The 21,344-nt window shown below is 48.7% G+C and overlaps 1 protein-coding gene across 1 annotated transcript in view; it reads right to left on the bottom strand.

Moving 5' to 3' along the window:
• The window catches only part of LOC119453290 (unconventional myosin-XV-like), a 130,951-nt gene that overhangs the window by 77,605 nt on the left and 32,002 nt on the right, over nucleotides 1–21,344 (bottom strand). Inside the window, 7 exon segments of the mRNA XM_037715322.2 lie at nucleotides 6,432–6,602; nucleotides 7,167–7,324; nucleotides 9,370–9,801; nucleotides 11,444–11,573; nucleotides 12,446–12,504; nucleotides 12,624–12,740; nucleotides 20,762–20,923. Of these exon segments, the coding sequence (XP_037571250.1) occupies nucleotides 6,432–6,602; nucleotides 7,167–7,324; nucleotides 9,370–9,801; nucleotides 11,444–11,573; nucleotides 12,446–12,504; nucleotides 12,624–12,740; nucleotides 20,762–20,923 (1,229 nt within the window).

Raw genomic sequence — 21,344 nt, 5'->3', positions numbered from 1 at the left:
GGAAAAGAAATTGCGACACGGACCAACGAGTGAAAGGTGTTTGCCGCTTTCCTGTTCACCGGAAGAGAGATCTTGGAGTAGCGTAGGTAACGTAGCGAGGATTCGCAGATGTTTTCATTCGACCACGGCGGACATCACGCAATGCGAACATCTGAACCGGAAAAATGCAACGGAGATAAGTCAAGACCGAGGAAATTGGCTGACAGAAAACCAGAGAGGTTGGTTTGAGAAAAAAGTCATGTCGCTTGCCAACAAAACCAACACGTCACACAGTACTTGCAATAAAGTACGGTAATTACGCCTACAACACAGAGCATTGGTGCCGGCAACGACTTTTATTGCAACAGCCGTTAAAAGGACACTAAAGAGAAAATAATACGAGCTGTATATAGGTGCTGTCCAAATCCGCGTCGCTGCGACGGCGCCCTCGGAGTAACGGCAACTAGTCTCGAAGGCTACGCTTTTGCTGATTGCATGCGCCGGAGGCGACCGCTAGAGCCGGAAACAGGTCATGGCGGCCATGTTTCGAATACCACCATTAGTAAAGTTCCCTACTACAATGCTAAATAAGCACATCTTACTGTGAGAAGACAGACAGACAAAGGACTTTATTGGTGGTCCTGAGGAACCGCTTTAGGGTACCTCCCTGTGAGAAGAGTTTTGGTAAGCAAGCAAAGGCACCAAGACGATTGACGGGTGGGAGAGGTCACATTAAAGTTCCCGCACTGTGACGTCATAGAATGTCGGTGGCATCTGCTGAGGCCTAGTTAAATTGGCATCGGTTAAGGTGGACTACATCGTATTCTAAAACAGGTAAACACTGAACTTGGGCAAGTTTGAAGGGCCATTACAGAGCTACAGTGGCCCAAATACGAACAAAATAGTTTGAAATTCGTGACGTCCCACTGACGTAACCGATGCTGGGGTTTCGGTGCGAAATTCCAGGAATTTAACCTTGAGCTTCGCTTCATCTGCTAGTAAACAAATGATTGCCGCAGAATAAAACCCACTACAACAAAACCCACAATAAATAAATAATAAATTAACAATGATAAAACTTTAGAAGCGTATTTTATCAGTATCAATTGATTTAGCATTTCTCTTATTTAATGTCCGTCTATGGACTCAAAACTGGGCCGCCCGCCTCTGCTTTCCGTTACGCCAAAGACGACGGCCGGCATACAGTTGTTTTCTCAAAACATGGCTCGTACCCACAGGAGGGATTGGCCACACTGGGTTGATTGAAAAGTGCATCTAACGAAATACCAAAAGGGAGTGAAAGCTAACATTCAGAACGAATCATTAGGTAACTAAATGCTAATAATAATTTCTAGAGGACCTAGACATAAATTTACGGTAAAATGAAGATAAAGTATCCCGCAGTCGGTACTCTAGCAGGGAAACCTTCCGGACGCTTCAATGAAATTGTGGTCATTATCGCGTCTTCGTCATCGTCGGCAAGCCACGTCCACATCATCAGCTTCATCCTCGCCATATGGCGAATAGTAGCCCAACTTTTTCCAACACCAACGCTGAGATTATAACCGACGTCCCGGCGGCAATGTGCAGCTAGGAAATGCGTTATAGCGCGGCCTTGGCTATGTGTGGAGTTTTGCACATCCACACAGACTCAGATAGCGGTGGCGTCTGTGAATGGTGCTTCGGTGGCCAGAACCAGCAATACTCTCGTGAACGACGACGCCATTAGTTGTGTACTATGCGCCATCAGATAAGGCATACCATAAAATACCATACTTCGCAAAGTTCTCGAGGAGATGACACGGTGTCCGCTGGCTGGGCTGGCCTTCAGCTGTCGCAGCAATTGAGTTCAGAACCGGAACGATCATTCATGTATGTTTATTTATTGATTTATTCATTTCGAACCTACCCGAAGCTCTCAACCAATCAGCTTGCGAACATTATACACTATCTCATGTTTTCACACAAACGCATGTAATTTCTTTTTCTGAAAAGTGTCGTAGTGGCTGCGCGTTATGTGAGCCTTTCCCCCCACAAGTTTCGGAGCAACCTCTGCGCTTGACCCGAACAGTCGCCAGGCCGCCCGCACCGGTCGCCGTAGAAGTTTCGTTGCTCCAAAGGCTCGGAGGTTGACACCAGGCGGTCTTATTCACGCTCCAGAGATTCCAAGCGCCAGCAGCACTATTGGAGCCTTACCGCAGAGCTTAGCAGAGCAGTCGGAGCTCTAATGGTACATTAGGATGCTCGAAATCGAGCTCACCAACGACAGCTGCTGAATTGGTAGCCCTCCGTGCGGCTCTTCATTTCATTCTGGAGGAACGATTGCATCTATGGTCAATCTTCTGTGACTCCAAGGTAGCCCTCCAGAGTTTACTCTCAGTACTGCGCCATGGATCACATGAGCAGCTCGTCGCAGAGATCAGACAAGTACACCATCGCATAGTTGATGAAGGGCACGATATAATATATATCAGTGGTTGCCTAGCCACTCTGGCATACATGGCAATGATCGAGCGGACGCGGCGGCCCAATCTGCCCATGACGGTGTCAACTGCGTTGCCATTCCTCTTTCGAGAGCCGACGCAGCGAAAAAACTTTCCGCGCTTGCGCGTGAGCTAACATTGATGCAGTGGAATTCATCTGATTTAACAAGTGCCCGCCTTCATGCCCTGGACCCTAATTTACAGCTCCGTATTCCGTTCAACCTTCCACGACGGGACTGCACACTTCAAGTCCGTATATGGCTTGGAGTAGCATTTTCAAATGCGTACTTCTTTCTTATAGGAATGACTAATAGCCCACTTTGTGAATTCTGCGGGTGCAACGAAGCAATCGCACACCTTCTTTGTGAGTGCCCTCGTTTCAACCCGCAGAGAGCAGCACTCTCAGCGACGATAGATCAACTGGACAAACGCCCAATAACAGAAAAGAAGATCCTTGGTAACTGGCCTACACAAACAACGGCGCGAGCCGCCCTGAAGGCACTGCTGCGTTACTTAAAAGACACCGGACTCAGTGACAAATTGTGACTCTGCACTGTGTTACGCAGGATGGAACGTCGACACTATGCAACACGAGAACGCCTTCGCAGACTGCGTGACAGTGCCCACAGAAACAGTTCTGTTTTTTGTGTGTGTTATTTTCTTTTCTTTCTTTCCTTTTTTTATTTTTCATTTTTACTTATTTTTTTCTCTCTCTCCTTTCGCATCCCTTCACCCCTCGATCCCCCAGTACAGGGTAGCCAACCGGAGATAAACTCTGGTTAACCTCCCTGTCTTTCCTTTACCTTTTTTTTCGCTCTCTCTCTCTCAAAATCGAGCGCTCTGAACACATTCGCCTGGTTCTCTCAGAGCTTTTTTTTTTCTTTTTTTTTTTGTTACGTGTGCGGTCAGTGCGCATGGCGACACTCACACTTACGACCTGGGAGCGCGACCAAGATCTGTCGGAGTTCCGGTCAATACATGTAAGTTGGGCGAGTTGGTAGGTTAACCTTCTTACGTATATGTGCAACGGGACACGGACGAGAGGCAAGGAATGGACGAAACTAGCAATGACGGACAACTGAAAGTTTTATTGCTTGACAAATCGTTATAAACACTGATGTCACATGGTGCGCACTAGATATGCAACGGTGCTGAGAAATCCAGCCATTCAAAAAAAAAAAAAAAAAAAAAAAAAAAAAAAAAAAACGTTTCTTTCTTGATGCAGGGAACGTCTGGCTAACGCACGTTCACTTGGCATCTGCAGCTTCCGTCGCTGTGGTATCAGCCGCGGTGGCATGTGCGGCGGTGACTAAGCGCCCTCGAGCCTTGTTTGTTTATCCATAGGCTCCCAGATATGCGCGCGGCGGCTGGTTTTCCTCGGCGCATGCAAATCTCGGAGGCCATAATTTACCACGGAGTACGCACTGCCATGCTTTCTATACTGGCCTCCGAATGCTCCGGCGGGCGCCTGTACGTTCGGTTCGGTCACACTTCCTGTGGCTCCGATAAGGAGATGGCTGCGCATCGTTTCAATCCTACTCAGAATTCGGTGTGAACAGCCGAATGTACCATAAGCAGGGTTAAAAAGCAAGAACAGACGCAACAAAGAGAACACACGGCGCCATGTTGTTGTCCTTTTTATGTCTTAATTTAAAAAAAAATTAGATTATGGGGTTTTACGTGCCAAAACCACGATCTGATTATGAGGCACGCCGTAGTGGGGGACTCCGGAAATTTGGACCACCTGGGGTTCTTTAACGTGCACCTAAATCTAAGTACACGGGTGTTTTCGCCTTTCGCCCCCATCGAAATGCGGCCGCCGTGGCCGGGATTCGATCCCGCGACCTCGTGCTCAGCAGCCCAACACCATAGCCACTGGGCAACCACGGAGGGTCTTTTTATGTCTGTCGTTGTCTTTTTCGCGCTACTTGGTATCAAAGTATCACAGGCCTACTATAATAGCCTGAATTACTGCCTTGGTCGACTTCGAAACACTTGACGAAGATTGTACCAGCATGCCAGAACTGCTACGAGACAATCCAGTTTTTCTTAAGGTGTAGACATAAAGACAGGAGAGTTGGAGCATGAAAGTAAATCAAGACACACGGTACACCTTCTTTCACGTTTTAAACACTCCTGTGAAGTTCTAACCCACGGGATCCGTAGTGCTCAAACGTGGTCGAATAATTTCTCTGGAGACAAGGTTTCGACAAGGGGACTTGTCTGCGTATTTGCACTTGAAAACTCGACATGAGCATAAACTTCGACATGAACATAAAACAAGCAGCGTGATCGAGTCACCATGTTGATGCTCCGAAAGAGCTGTAGAGGAAAGCATTCCCCCAACTAAGTTTGTCATAGCGTGCCGAATTAGTGCAAAGTGTACGCACTTGTTTTAAAACGAGAAGTGGTGGCAGCGATCTCGCAAGACCTAAAGGTTGAACGGAATTCGACAAATCTATGTCTACATTACCGTGACGTGCGCATGTGATCTAAGTCCCATGTAAATCAGCAATGGTCTGCGCTTGGCGACATCTAGGGTGTATATGCACTGTCCGGACAGGCAGCTTTCGAAAGCACGTCGACACATTAGGGTGGGTCATGGCTCCAAGCTGTCACTACGAACACGCTGTCGTGAATGAGAAAAGGTGAACCTGCCGCTGCAGTTTCCGACCGGCTCGCGTTTGATCCGTACTCCATACAGTATTCAATACTGCATTTTTTCCCCGAAATGTGGAAACACATTAACTGGTGCAGCTAGGAAAGAATTTGGCTACAGATATTTATTTATCGAAACTGGTTCCAGGTCCAACCTTTCTTGCAAGAGGTTGAGCTTCGAGTATTAGCTTACTTCAATTCCGCAGTTGGGACATGTCTCCTAAAGCCAGTTATGAAAATGCCAACAAAAGGTTTTGCTAAATAGTCGCCATATTCTACCGACGTATAGCATACATTGCGGAGTATGATTGATCTGTAATAATTTTATGTGCATAATTCGCTCATCATTGAACATTGCTCCCGTCTACAGCGTTATTTTTTTCGGTACGTTTACGGGCGGTCTCGCCTAGGATTCAAAATCATATTTGACCTCCTATTGCATAATTGCGCCTTTTTAAATTCAAATGAAATTTTTAGCACAATACAGTGAACTGAATTGGCAATTGCCGCACAAATGTTGATCCCTGCCGCTACTATGAATCTTGGTGAAGAAAAAATAAATTAAATATTAAATTATGGGGTTTTACGGGCCAACACCATGACCTGATTATGAGGCACGCCGTAGTGGGAGGCGCGGGGAAAGACAGCACACATGAAGCCATCAGCCATCTCGGCTCGCCCTGTCATTGTACCCACCGAAGATAACCTCCAAGATAAGCGGTACGGGCCGTGTATGTGCTCGGCCACGTCATGCGCAGCTTTCCATCTTCCATGATCCGTAGCCGCGTCTGGGTTAGCGGGGGAGACGCACGTACACCTGCCTCCCCCTACCACTAGCACGCTTGGTCACGTGACCTCTAACGTTGCGCCCGTAAGGAAAGATGGCGCACAGCAAGCCACCATCCTTCTCAGCTCACCATCGCAAGTTTTCCCTCGTACCCACAACATATAGTTGGCGGGGCGCGATAGGATCTTATCGCACTTGAACTTTATATGGAACATCGCGGCGACGGCGAATGTTCGCCTAGAATGTCTATATAATTGATATCGCCGTAAAATTTATCTAATTTATCGTATTTAACATTCTCAGGCAGTCGTCAGCCAACACGCGGTATACAGCAGAGAGCAGAGACGTATGTAGAAATGGCGCGAGTGGGGCTAGTTGGTTGTGTCTCGTTCTGTGTTTTGTGCTTCGAAACAGCGCGGTAAGAAAACTAGCTAGGCATGTGTAGACCGGGTGAGCCTACAACAGAAGTGACGTCATCAGGGGGCTGAAAGAAAGTGGGAAAAACCGCGCTCGTCGAGACGTACCTTTCCGAGAAGGTGGCGAACTTGAAGCGTATGGGATATCCGAGCTTGCGTATGCGTATGGTGTCCAGCATGCCCGAGTATCGCAGCTGCTCGAGCACCACGGCCAAGTCGAACTTCATGGGCGCCTTCTCGTTGTTGGGCTTGATGCAGCGCACGAACCAAGGGTTGCACCTGCAACGAAGAAGACACCAGGGTGTGTAACACTCGTATGGCCATCTTTCGTTCTGTTTTATGACTGACCTGTTTTATTTACTTAACGTGACTACATGAGACTTAGAGGCACAGACAAAAGGACAAAATTATTAATAGCTTGAAGTATGTGGCGTCGTTGATCTGAATAGTGATCGCTCAGGACTGTAATTTCAGATTCAAAATTTTCCTTGAAAGGACGAGCCGGGACAAAAAAGCTCCGATAAGCTTGACGGAGTGCCCGACCCCCTTTGGTATGACAGCAGTGCAGTACACGTACAAAAATATAGATATAAAATAAATCCGAAAAGAAAGCATGGGAAGAGCACGATATCATCATCATCATCATCATCATCATCATCATCATCATCATCATCATCATCATCATCCCGAGTCTAGGTTGAGTGTCGAGCGGAAGAACGTTATAGAATACGGGGTTAGCATTTTTCTTCGGCGTCCATATATGATGCCGACAGTTGCTATAAAGCTTGCGTATTCTAGAATATACGCCGATGCGATTGAGTTATGCCAGGGAGCAGCACTCACTGGGCCATGGCCTCCATGAGACACTGCAGGGAGTCGTGGAAGCGGGCGGCGACTGTAGGCGCCCGGGGCTTCATGGTGACGAAACGGCCGTCCGCCTTGCTCGACGTCTTGCAGGCCTCGGCCGTGGCACGACGCCACTCGAACATCTGGGACACCATCTGCCATGCGAAAAAGCCAGAAGGACGGTACGCTGTCAGAGCATGCCAGTCACGGTTAAAATAACCGAGCGTATCCTTACGTGATTTGAATGCGAAAGTATTAGCACTTGTCTAAGTTATCACCTTCAATTAAAACTCCACCTTAATCCACCTTGCTCTTATTTGTACCAACCTTAATTCACTTAAATCCACCTCAATTCACTTTGATCCACCTTAATCCACTTTAATCCACCTTAATTCAATTTTGGGTGTAGGCCACGGCGTCCGTCCGCCGCCGTGGCTGTTCACCGTGGGATTTCGCAGTGCGAGCCGCAGCAGGTTCAGCGCCGCGAACGTGAAGTCATCACATGGTCAGGTGGGGTTTGGTACCATCGGATGATAACAACGGACGCCGGATTCTCCGCTTCGTGGGGCTTATAATGCTTGCGCATTAATATTTACTGAGAGACAGTGCAGTGAGCGATGGGTCGACGCCCAAGCGAGAACCCGGGACGGTGGTCAGGAATCCTCAACTGTGCCACGCACGCGCGGTTTCGTCCGAGGCAGTGCATCGCATTACTCGTTACATCGTCCTAAATTATGGCTGTGGACGGCAGGCTCCTGCGTCTTCCTTGGCGCTAATTGGGCAGCTACATGTCGCTGAGGATAAGTCTATATGTCTTACCGGGCCCTTGGCCGAGGAGTTATATCAACAAAGTCAGTCATCCGTGTGGCCCTGGAATTTTTGGCCAATGCAGATTTAGGTTCATGCGTATACAAGAATGTGTACATATACTAATCGTCACTTTTCATACCCCTCGCGCTATTTCTCATATTTCCTTCCTACTGAGCAGATTAGCAGGCTAGATGATTTTTAATGCTATAAGCATTCTTAGTGTTCAGTTACTCTGCGTCTATCTATCGAACTTCTTTTAAACAAAATATTGAAAATTTCTCCGGTGTGGCCGATTGAACCCACGTCAAGCTTTTTCTTCAAACACAGCATCCTCACGCTTTAGTATGGTACCGCAAATACCTGCGGGCGGCGAGCGAGTAATGCTTAGCGTTGGCAAGCACGGGTGCGCCAGCGGCGCGATCTCGGAGGCCACGCCATCTCCGAAAGGGACTTCGAGCGCGCGCCGCTAGGTAGCGCAGCGATTCCTGATGGAAGCGCGAGATAGGAACCCGACTGCAGCACGCGGCTCCTCCATGACGCGTTTCGACGGTGCCGTACGGTGTGGTGGTACGTTACCTGAATGCTAACCGCATTAACGTCAACAGTCACCGTGAGATGGGCTCTGCCGGAATTCTTCCATCAGGCCAATCTCCTCTAAGCTTCTTTATATTCCTTTCCCGCTCTTTTGTGAAAGATGCAACATGCGCTTGAGCAATGCGCCGCAAAATCCGTTCAGAAGCGAACCCAGGAGCACTGACACAGCGGTCCGAATAGATGGCCTTTCAACCGCAACTGGGCGCGCAGGCGGACACTTCTGCATAGACTTTATACGCCTGCGCGAGGATCACATCATCATCATCATCAGCAGCAGCAGCAGCAGCAGCCTATATTTATGTCCACTGCAGGAGGAAGGCCTCTCCCTGCGATCTCCAATTACCCCTGTCTTGCGCTCTAACTTGCGCCTGCAATTTTCCTAACTCCATCACCCCACCTATAGTTTTCTGCCATCCTCGACTGCGCTTCTCTTCTCTTGGTACTGATTGTGTAAGTCTAATGGTCCACCGGTTATCCATCCTACGCATTACGTGGTCTGCCCAGCTCCATTTCTTTCTCTTGATTTCAAGTGGAATATCGGCTATCCCCGTTTGCTCTCTGATCCACACCGTTCTCTTCCTTTCTCCTAACTTTAGGCCTAACAGTTTTCGTTTCATCGCTCCTTGTGCGGTCCTTAACACAACGCGGTCAAGTTAAGGACCGCGAGGATCTCAAGGCCCCATCTAATTGCAATAATTCGCCTATTGCTTCATTACAAGCTCCACATAAACTCTGCTTTGAGTCTCAAAAGCGAACCTAGACGGCACTGACAAAGCGAGACGAGCGACCAACTCACGGGCAGCTTGGACGAGATAAGCAGCTGCACCACGTCGGGTCGCAGGGTGTCCCTGTTCTTGTCCAGGAACCCTTCGACCGAGTACCACACGTGACCCGCGTAGTGGCGCACGCCGAACTCGAGCGACGACATGCGCGGTCTCGAGTACAGCTCGTCCAAGGCGTGGTTGTAGTGGCACTTGTCCAGGAACGAGGCGTCCGTCGCCTTGGGGAAGTTGGACTCGTCGTCCAGCAGCGCCAGCAGTCCCAGCGGCCGCTTGGCGATCAGCTGCAGCGCCCCCTGGTTGTCGCAGTGGCTCAGCGGCTGCCAGCTGAGACGCTCGCGGCTGTACTCGGCCTGCTCGAGCTTGAACACCTGCCGGATCTGGAACTGCTGCAGCGCCTCGTTGGCGTAGTTGATGCACAGCTGCTCGAGGCTGTTCTCCTTCAGGTCCTGTCGGGATCAGAGTTGGAAAAGCGCAATGAATGAATGAATTAATGCTTTATTTGGAAGAAATACGAAACAGTTGAGAGAGAGAGAGAACAAGGAGAGGAAAGGCAGTGAGGTCAACCAGACGGGCGTCCGGTTTGCTACCCTGCACTGGAGGCAAGTGAAAGGAAACAGTTGAGTATATTGACACGTATACTTGTTTATCTTTCACCGGTGACCACTTTTCACCGTCTAACAAATTTTAACGTTGTCGCTCGGCGCAGGACGCGCCTGCATGTATCGGAAGTTTCTCAAACGCTATCGATGCTTCCATCCATTGTCTGTTGTCACCAACGCTTATGTTATCTGATTGTATGAACGACGCGAATTGTCGTCTAGTAAATTCTGGAAGACACGCGGGCACCAGGGATTACTCTGGGACCTTCTATGACTCATGTATAAAAGCCGACGCGTTTCGCCGCTGATCAGATTTCGACGATCGCCGACTGTGTTCGCCACTGTCGTGGTGCTTCGAGTCCAACTTGCTTTTGTGGACACAGGTTCGCCCAATAAAAAGTCCGTTTCGTCATTCACCGCTTTCCGACTGTTTTCGTCACCGCCACTACTACGTGACAATATCATATGGGCCATTAGCATCACTGCTAGTCAGGGGCTTAAGCGACTTGCGAACAAGTTGCCCGTTCCTGGCTGACGCGTCCGGTGGTCCGCAATGCAATAGGCAATTGCGATCAAGTGCTCTCTCTGCAAAAGTTCGTAACACTGAAGACGATAGAAGGGAAGATTAAATGACAAAGAGAGAGAGGGGGGCATTCTTTCATGGGTGCTATAGATATTTACCTGGCCGTGCATACCATGCTACTCCAGGTGACATCAGCGATGCATGAAGAATTCAGAGCGCACATGCACACTAAATGTACAAGAGACAGGCGAAAGCATACGCGATAGCAAGCATCTTGAGCGTCTGGTTAAAGTGCGCGGGAGGAAGACTAACGGCGACTTCATTGCGCTCAAAATACCAGCAGGTGTTCGAGGGTCCAAGAACATTCCCTGCTCCAATATTTACAGGCAGAGCCCAGATAATTCAGAGACATGACGGTCACTGCCTACCTGCGATAAAGTGAGGCAGCTTAATATCGCCAGAGGTCCCTGTAAGTATGCAAGGTGTTGTAGCACGTAAGTAAGAGGGACGAAGGGCAAGAGCCTGCCCTCTGTCTCCCTTGTTTCACACCTCGCATTATGAAATACCAACAAGCCCGAACCTTTGTTCTTACCACTTCCATATCATCCCTAACGTTTATTTAAACGCTTTAACCATTCCCCCGTGTAGGGTAGCAAACCGGACGTGCGTCTGGTTGACCTCACTGCCTTTCCTTTCTTCTTTTTCCTCCTCCTCCTTCTTTAACGACGAAAGTCTAGAGTTGTTTTCCTTTCAGATTCATTAATTACCTGCAGACGGCCTGCCAATATTAATCATGCTTGTCACAGGTCATGCGCTGCCCCTACAATTAACATTATGTTTGCGACTTAGCATTATATGTCTTGTTCAGAGCTTTGTGTTCAGCGGCAGTTTTGGTATAGCGGGTTTCTTTAGCAGTCAAAGTTCCCATTCTGTCGCAGTTGACGAAATATGCAACGTTCTACGTACCTCAAAGCCGAATATGTCCAGGATGGCGATGGCCGTGGTCCTCGCCGTCTCCCGCTGGCAGACGGCTTGGTTGACGCGCCACACCAGCCATGAGAAGAGGCCCGAGTACAGGGCTTTCGCCACGGCATCCCTGTGATCGTGGGAAGAAGGGGAGGCTCAGGAATCGATCAGCGTGAACAGCAGTAGGGTATTATATAACACCAGGATAGTTGGTGTTCCATCTTGTCAAACCACGCGAGAACAGTGAAAAGACAAAAAACAAAACAAAAATTGACAGTCACTTAGGTATCCTTGCGTGATTTGAATGCGAAAGCATTATGACTTCTCTAATTAATTTGTTACGTCCATGATACGTGACGTCATACATTGTCATGTGTCCTTCACAACTCCACCTTCATCCCCCTTACTCAAATTTGTACCAATCTTAATTCACCGTAATCCACTTTATTCCACCTTAATCTTCTTTCATTCATCTTAATCCATTTTAATTCACCTTCATTCACTTTACTTCATCTGAATTCACTTTACTCCACTTTAAATCGACTTGTCCAAACCTTAATTCTGTAATATTACTGACGTCATACAAGGCGCTCATGACGTCACTGATGATGATGATTTTCGGTACCACTCCTTGCCTACAACGCCTGCTTTTCTGCCTCATGGAAGCTTTCGCATTAAAAAGATGCGTAGACAATAGCTGAATGAGCGTTCAACGACGCTTGTCTACGTGCCCTTCTTTTTGCATCTTTTGTCCATTTTCGCACTGTTTAACAATGCCCGAGTAAAGCAGCCGACACGTCGTGCAACACAGCATCCCCTCTTAAACGCTCGTCTAAGCTCTCCCATCCCCTATCCACCTCTACCACGTGACCGGCTTCCCAGACCTCACACACATACAATCCCCCCCTCCACTTTGACACTCTTAATACTAATGCATTAAAAGAGTTAGCAGGAAATTGGCGACCATGCGATTCTGAGGACGTGTCTGTGCAGCAAGCTCACCTCGCGTCGAGAGCCTGGTCGATGTTCAGTGGAGTCGTGAGGCGCTCGCCGCGGGCTTCCTACATAGAGCAAGAAATAGAACGACGGGTCGAGTGTGACGTAATAGAAGGTTACGTAAGTCCACGAGGGCGGCTAAGCACCGCGCTACACGATCGTCGAAGAGAAGCAGCACACAAACCGTGGTCTTGGTGGTGAGCGCGCTGAGGATGCCGTCCTCCGCGAGTTGCAGCAGGTGAGATGCCCAGCGGACCTCCGCCTCGCTTCCCACCTGGACTCCCTCCTGGCCGTGCTTGAGCTGCGAGAAACAAAACGGCGCACGATTATTGCCTACGCTTCTGAACACTGCCCAGAGGTCATGAGATCAATCCACTAATGTGTCTGTACTTGTTATCTAGCAGGGCGGCAGATTAACTAAGGCGAAAGCCTTGTATGTCTCATGAGTCAGTCGATCATGAGAGAAAACGCGTCGACGACACGAAAGTTACAAAAAGGCTACGAACCCTCAACCTTTGGTGGGAGTCGAACCTACGACCATAAGTGGGAGTCCAACCCATGACATTTGGTGTTAATGAAGGCGAATTAAGGCACAGTTAATTATGATAGAGTTAATTAACGCACTCGGACCCACGACGTTGTGTGAGAGTCGAACCGTAGACCTATGGAATCCGCCTTTTGCATGTCCCGAATCCGCATGCGCTGTACCCTAGCGGCGAGCGCCGAAAACGTTTTGTACGGCGTCGGTGGTTCGTGCAGCTGACGACGCGCGCGTATGCAGCATATTCGTCGAGGACGCGAACTCTTTATTGTCGGCGCTGCGTTACGACAGCGTTGTTTAGTCATCGTGCTACTGCCGAACGTTCGTGTGAATAAATGCGAAAATTCTATATTTTGCCATGAACCGCTCGTCATGAACTAACAAGTTTTAGCAGGTTAAAGTCACGGTAAATGTTGTATAAATCATATATAGGCAACGTTTGTTACATGCTTGTTGCAACACGGTAAGTATGGTCGCTTAACTGGATCGTTCTATCCAATGTTTTCGCATTTATGCTTTTATTATCCACGCACGCTACCGCTATAGAGTGTAGAACTGCGAATGAAAAACCCACACCACTCTGGACTGAGCTCCGTTGGCCGGCACTATAACGTTGTCTTTGAGAAATATATTGTTGTGCAAGAAATAGCTCTTTCAATAAATTTTGACGAACGAAGACATCGTAAAAATATACTTGAGAGAACTGTCATGCGTGCACTAGCATAGGAAACAAAAGCAACAAACGGAAACACTGCAGAAGGCGCCTGGACGCAGCCCGAACTGTAGCAGACTGCCATGACGTCATGCGAGCGACGCTCGCAGCGCCCCTCTTGGTTGTTCTCGGGGCTAATAGCCACCCTAACCGCGACCACTTATAGAAAAATGACAGCACCCATACAGCGCCGACCACCCGCTTCGAACCGAATTCGCGCTTTTATTGCGATAGCAATTATATAGACACTCCAAAGCAGATTTCTGCCGTCGGCGTCGCCGTCGTCGTCGCCGTTGCCGTGAGGTTCCGTATGACGTCAGTGGAGATGAAATCGTCGCCGCGCGCCGAACGCTGTATGTGCGAGTGAAAGGGCGCGAGGGACGCGCGCTTTCACGGGGAGTGAACGCACGGCGAAGAAAAATGTTGCAGTGGCTTAGCTCGGCTATGCCAGGATATACGTAGCGTTAGCAAAGGTTCAGCTGATTATTCTTAGCTTTCCTAGTTGTCTAGATTGTCAAGGATTAGCTTGATTGTCATGCTTACTGCTGCTCCAATGACACACGCAATGACACACTACTCAGCGGCGTCAAGTCTTTCATGTGCCATAGTCTTTCGCACACGTCGCACACATATCCAAACGGATTGTTTACGAAGTCCGTCTGGAAGGTCCGAGCCGCACTGGCGCTTTCGCTGAGTTTCACAGTATATTCAGTCGATCGGCGAGCCTTGACGTCATCGACGGCGTTTTGTTGTTGCTGCAGTGGTGGTCGGGCACGTCGCTCAGCCTCCTGGCAACGCCGCTTTGCTAGACGTTCGTCCCTTTGCTCCAGTGTCTCCGCAGCACGTTTAGCCTTCTTCTGTTCATTCCTCCTACGCTCAACCGCTAATTGCCAGGCAACTACTTCGGGATCCGATGAGTCAAGCTTCTCCGTTCTTCTGCGCTGTTGAGCAGCATTTGCGCTCTCCTTCTCCGTGGCTATACCACACTGGCAAACGCCAGTCAGAAGCGCAGCGGCTCCAGCGCAGTGTCAGACGGCGACTGCACAGCGAGCGCGCGCCGGCGCCAGTGCGTCTACCACGGCTACGACGTCACTCCTCTGGAATGCGCAGACCGGCGGCGGTGAGTCGCGCGCGGCGGCGGCAGAGTGCGCGAGAGGTGCCGGCTCCGGTGGCTCCGGTGCGCAAGCCGTGTGACATCACTGATCCTTGCGCATGCGCAGCACGGCTCTTGATGTGCCGCGCGAAACGGGCTTGGCTAGGCCAGTGTAGCTAACGCTACAAAAACGCGCGTTCTGCGCCGTGCTCCCTTAAGGGCTGCAGAAGTAGGCGTCTCTTTCCTCCTTTACAATCACCATATATGTAGAACAAACGCGCCTTCTTCCGACGCGCGAAAGGCCGTAGCGGGGAGGGGGGGGAGGGGGAGGGAAGGGAGGCGACGTTTAGCTGCGGCATCAAGTGCCTATTTATATCAGAGGCTCCGGCAACAGTCACCAACGCCGTACGCATTTTGTGCGAACGCGGGCAAAACGCCGACGGCGTCGACAACAGTTCTGCGTGTTGCCGGTGCTGCTGCATGTCCAAGGGTATACACCTGATAAAGCTACTATCATTACTCCGTATAGCTCTCTACAAATTTGCTATCGCAATTGATGCTTCGCCTTTCAAGTGAAACTGCGACAACTTTTTACTGGCTCTCCTACCTGTCAGCAAGAAACAAGCGGCAAAATACATCATCGCTAAGTCTCATCTCAAGCTGAGTTCAAATCATTAGGTATGTTTGGTCGTAATTATTGAGATGGGCTGTTTGTTTTCACCCTGTTAGGACTACAGACACGGCACTAAGCTGTAAAACTGTTTTCATTTCTAGTTAGCAGATGGCGCCACAGCATTAGCATTCGCGATGTGTTGACGATGCGGAACGCTATAAAAGCCTAATTGTGCACTGCATCATTAATTTACTACCCCGCTCTAGCGTGGCACGGGATCGACGGTAGCGAGCAAACGCCAAGTAGACGCCGAACAGACGCTGTGGCACAGGTGAACATTTGTAAGGGCATTCGCCCGTGCCACTTTCTAAGAAGGCTGCAAGATAACTGCCGGGAAAGCGTGCAGGTAAAGCGAAGCCCTGCTGTTGTATGCATCTAAACGCAGCTTATGGTTACGGCGTCAGACCATTTTTTGCGGCAATCCACCAACCATGGAGTATGTAACAGGATGGGAAGCCGACGCTGAGCAGACGATGCGGCGCGGATGAGCACATCTCGAGGCGCATGCAGCCTTCCTATTGGTAAATTCGTGTTGCTTCCACAGTGCTGACAACAGCTTGTAAGATGAAATATACGGTAGGCTAAATGTCATTGCAGCTAAGATCTTACAGCTCATGCCTGCATCTTGTCTCAAAGCAAACACCGTCCTCGGCCTGCTTTTCTAAACCATATTTTTTCAATTTAACTTTCAAAATGCGTCGCAGCCTTGGCAAATATGAAATGATGTGAAAGAATTTGGTGTAAACTGTAAGTCTTTTATCTAAACACACTGAAGGCTTATCATTTATTTTTTCGGGAAGCTTGGATTTGTAGTCAAAATCGTGACCTGTAGCACTTATTACAGAGAGATTGCAAACTGCTTGCTTGCTTGCTTGCTTTTCTTGTTGCTTGTTTTGGTTCGTTCTTTACCTTTTCCGTTCTTGATGGCCACTGCCGCTGCTGCTATCAGCCGTACATTTTTTTTCCCTGCCCGAGTCTGTGTTTGAGTCTCGAAATTTTTTCACAACTCATTGCATGAACTTTTGAGACGGGGCTCGAAAATCGGCCCGCCTCACGTAAGGCTAGAAATAAACTATTTTTCTCTGAAACACATTTGCGACTGAAGCTGGAAAACGTGTTTTCTAAAGAGCTCAATTGTCTTTAATTCCGAACCATGATGAAGCCGTACGAACCGGTTCATATCGGTTCGAACTGTTAATTTTTTTTTTTTTTGCTCCGGAGCCGAACTTGAACCGAACTGTAAATAATGCAGAAGCCTGAACTCGAACCGGAACCGAATTGAACCCAAAAACATTTCGGTTCGACACCCTAGCTGGCCGTGAGACATGATGTAAGTCACGTAAAGAGACCGCGAGGAAAGTTGTAGTTGTAGCACACGGACGTTACACCGCTGGCAGGCTCGCTGGAAAGACGCGCGTTGACAAGCGCGCTGACGAACAGCGGAGCAAACCACTGACTCGTGAATGGGAATTCCAGCACTGCTGGAGGCACAGTAGTTGAAAGAGAGAGAGCAAGGAGAGGGAAGGCAGGGAAGTCAACCAGACAAGCGTCCGGTTGGCTACCCTACACTGCGGGTAAGGAAAAAGGGGGAATAGAAAGAGGAAACGAAGAAGGGAGTGAGTACTGAGTACACGTGGGATGATGCACAGGGACACTATAAGCGGTCTCTCAAACCGGTGCACTTCAAGTAGTCTACTGTAGCCTCTACTAATGCCCGAATCGCGTTTTGTGGCTGTGAAGCATATGGCCACGGTGTGAGTATATTTGTCTCAGAGAATGGTCTCGAGTCCAGTCGGTTTAAAATTGTCCTGAGAGAGAGGCGTTGTACGTCGTAGCGAGGACAGGTACACAATAGGTGCTCGATGGTTTCCTCGGACCTACAGGATTCGCACATCGGGCTCTCGGCCATTCCCATACAATAGGAGTAAGCGTTTATGAACGCCACTCCCAGCCACAAGCGGCACAGCAGGGTTGTTTCCCAGCGGGGAAAGGCTAGATGGCAGTTGTAGCCGTAGCAAGGGGTCAAGCTTATGCAATCGGCAATTTAAGGCACTTGAACTGCATAAGTAAATCTGTTATGAGATCACGTAAACATGTTATGCCAAACAAAGTTCGAAAGCAAAGTACGAAAACAAAAACAAACAAGTACGAAAACAAAGTTCCCAATAGAGGTTTAGAAAGTTTGGTAAGGAGAAAAGGTAACAGAAAAGGGCGTTCCGATCACAGACGTTCACACAGGCCAGTCGATTTCAGGAAGCGCAGGAGCGCTTGCACGGCCTTCTGATGCGATGTTGAGTCTCGTGGATGTTGCAGAGTTCTTTCTTCCGATAAAGGCTGGTCGTCCAACTGGTTCAGCACAACGGAAATATATTGTCTCTGCACACTGTATTTTGGGCACTGAGAAAGAACAGGACGAATCGCTTCTGCGTCCCCACAGTCGCCACATGCTGCGCTGTCGGCCATCCCTATGCGGAACGCGTAGGCATTGGTGAACGCGACGCCCAACCATAACCTACACAAAAGGGTCGCGTCTCTTCGGGGAAGTCTTGGTGGAAGTCGAAGGCTTAAGTTTGGATCCAAGGTGTATAATCAGGCGTGCATAAAAAGTGGTTTATTCCACTCTGATGAAGTGCACTGGCGCGCAAGTAGGCGGATCATCGTTTCAGCTTCTGTCCTAAACAGCGGGAGCGATAGGCGGTTGTCTTCTTCGTGAGCTGAACGAGCAGCTTGATCGGCACGTTCATTGCCAATGATTCCACAGTGACTTGGTAGCCACTGAAAGATGATTTCATGTCTTTTCTCAGTCAGGTGGTCTATATGGCCTCCGTTATGTCGAGAACCAACTGTTTTTTTTTTTCGCGCGCTCTCTCTCTCTCTTTGCACTTTTTTCAACCCCTATATCCCCCACCCCAGTGTAGGGTATCAAACCGGAAACTCGCTTCTGGTTAACCTCCCTGCCTTTCATCTCTCGCTCTCTCTCTATCTTGGTGAGGGAAATTCGTAGGGAGGACATTAGGCCATATAAAAAGCAAATGATAAGCGTCATTTTCTTCAATAAACCACTACTACTACTGTTACATGTTTCTAAAACATTAAGGCGAAAGCCTGCCAGCTGTGGAAGAAGACAACGACGACGAAAGCGGGAGCAGTGGAACGAGCGCGAGGGTAAGGGAACGCTGGGACATGTTATTTTATGTTTACTTTTGTAGTTAGTTTTCTGTTAATTTTTATTTAGTTAATTTATGTATAGGACATCTTAAAATCTGTGTTAAGGAGTTGCCAAAATCTTAATTTTGATTATTCACCTTTACCTCTTTGTTCGTTGTTAGGTGTATGTTTTATTTTATCCAGTGTGGCCAATCCCCCTCGTGGGTACGAGCCATGTTTTGAGGCAACAACAACAACAACAACGCTGGCATGATCAGCGGCATCGGAGCCAGCTGTGGAGGAAGACGACGACAACGAACGCGCGAGCATTGGGATGAGCGCGTCTTTGTGACCACGTGACGTGACGTATGCAATGAGGCACGCACAAGGAGGTTTAATAATTTTTTAAACCTCCTTGGGCACGCACTAGGCACATCTTTCGTAAGCCACAACCGTGGAACAGCCGCGGCTTCGATGGACTTGATGTTCAACCGGACTGGTACCCCATTTTGGTGAGGTGCTTAGCCTTACCACCCTTTTAAAGCGGAACAGTGCTTCTTCTGTTTTTCTGTGTGTGACTCATTGTACCCACCTTTCTATGACTATGCACAATTAGTGAACGTTTTATTGGATGACATGTTAATGTATTAAATACCATGAAAGAAAAAAAAAACAGCCGTGGCTTCAGGGAAGCGTGCTCGTCTTGCACCGCGGAGGCCCGCGTTCGATTCCCACCCAGACCGAAATTCAGCAAATTTTCTTTTCAAAGCCGCTAATTTACTTTGTTTACAGGAACCTCCCTGAGAGCATTTTTAGACGTGTTATTACTCTTTGCGGCGTCGGCCATGTTTCGGCACGGCGCAGTTTCGCCAATGGCACGGCCACCATAGACACATAAGGATTTCGCCTTATAGTAAATGCAGAAGCCTGAAGCCGAACCGAACCCGAAAACTTTTTCGGTTCGACACCCTAACTGGTCGTGAGACCATGAGGCAAAAGTCACGTAAAGAGACCGCGAGGAAAGTTGTAGCGCACGGACATTACATACACCGATGGCTGCTCGCTGGAAAGACGCACATTGACAGCGTCCTAATAATTAAACTCCGGCGCAAACGACTAGCTCGTGAATGGGGATTCGAACAACACTGGAGGCGCAGCTAGTAGTTGAAAGGCATACGTATACGGTGGTAACTGCACCCGTCGACATTTTATGGTACTCAAAGGGCAGGCGGGCAAACGCGATGTGCTCAACGTTCCATCGTTCCATAAGCGCGGGCGGTTGTTCTTTCTGCTGGACAACGCCGTTTTTTTTACCGTTACTAAATATAGTTGCTTAGTCTTTCACGTTTACGATACACGCTATTAAATGCACGACCTGATCATTTTATCTATTAGCTTGGTGGGTCAGAGCCTGTACACGCGTGTTTTCCAGTTTGATCACGTACTGTTACAGCATTGACCGTATTCCAAGTGTTGTTTTACAAATACGGCCACACTGTACTGTGCCACAGCACGTGGTATTTCTTATTTTCAACTCTTTCTTTCGGGCAGTAGTGAACCAAAATGCGAATTTAAACGTTCAGGGTTGCTCCTTGTGACAACTGTTTCTTGGTTCATCCGCACTTTTCTTTTTTTTTCACTTGGCTTCCTTTACGCAAATGTTCTTTGAGTTTCAATTGACTGCGTGTCAAGTTCCTCTTGAGTCTATAGAAAATCAATTCAACGTCAATTTCTAATGAGTTTTCTAGGTAGAGGTTTAATTGACTGAAGATAAATAAAAAAGCATCAATTGACTCACACTGGATACGCATTTAATAGACTAAAGTTAAGAGCGCGTCAATTGACTCGCACTCAACTCTCATTACTTCTACTGTTTCTTAAAAAATTATCGGTTTTTGCGTGCCGAAACCACCATCTGATTATAAGGCACGCCGTAGTGGGGGACTCCGCAATGATTCTGTACCACTTGGGGTTCTTTAACGTGCGCCTAAATCTAAGTACACGGGCGTTTTTGGCATTTCGACCCCATCGAAATGCGACCGCGGTGGCCGGGATTTGATCCCGTGACCTCGTGCTTCGCAGCCAAACACCATAACCAGTAAGCAACCACGGCGGGTACACTGTTTCTTGTGAGGCAATAATAGCAAGGTTCTCACGGGTTTCCGGTGGAAGTAGACGTTTCCGAGGTGCAGAACCGCGGCCAGGATGCGAAAGATGGCGTCCTGCTCCTCGGAGCTCATGCCGAGCACCTGCATGGCTGACAGCAGCGAGCGGAAGTCCTCGGCGTCGTCCTTACACGCCATCTCAATGGCGCCGCCCTAAAAAAACAAAACGAATTCTCAGTCAAAAGCATAGCTCTCCACATGTCCTCCCCAAAAAGGAATTTGAGCAGTATTTCGTTTTGCACGGTAGATCCACATAGCTATTATATACTACGGCTGCTTCGTGATGGAGGTCGGGCCACAGCAAAATGAAACAGCACATTTGCGCGTTGGCGGCATTATCGACAGGCTTTGTCCTGTTGCTCGATGGCCTCGGGACGCTGTTGATTGCGCGTGTCGAAATATGAAAGCTTTAGCGTTAAAGCACTGCCGTAGACAGACGGTGCGGTGTGCTACTATACCTGCAGCAGTTTACCGTACGCAAATATTTACTATCCGCTTAAGGTGAACGCGAGGTAACGTGATCAAGCGCGCGCCAGGGGGGGGGGGGGGCAGGTGAGCGCGTGTGTTCTGCTCT

The sequence above is a fragment of the Dermacentor silvarum genome, chromosome 5, assembly GCF_013339745.2.
Source record: "Dermacentor silvarum isolate Dsil-2018 chromosome 5, BIME_Dsil_1.4, whole genome shotgun sequence".
Classification (NCBI taxonomy): Eukaryota; Metazoa; Arthropoda; class Arachnida; order Ixodida; family Ixodidae; genus Dermacentor; species Dermacentor silvarum.
This window is presented reverse-complemented; position numbering and strand designations above follow the sequence as displayed.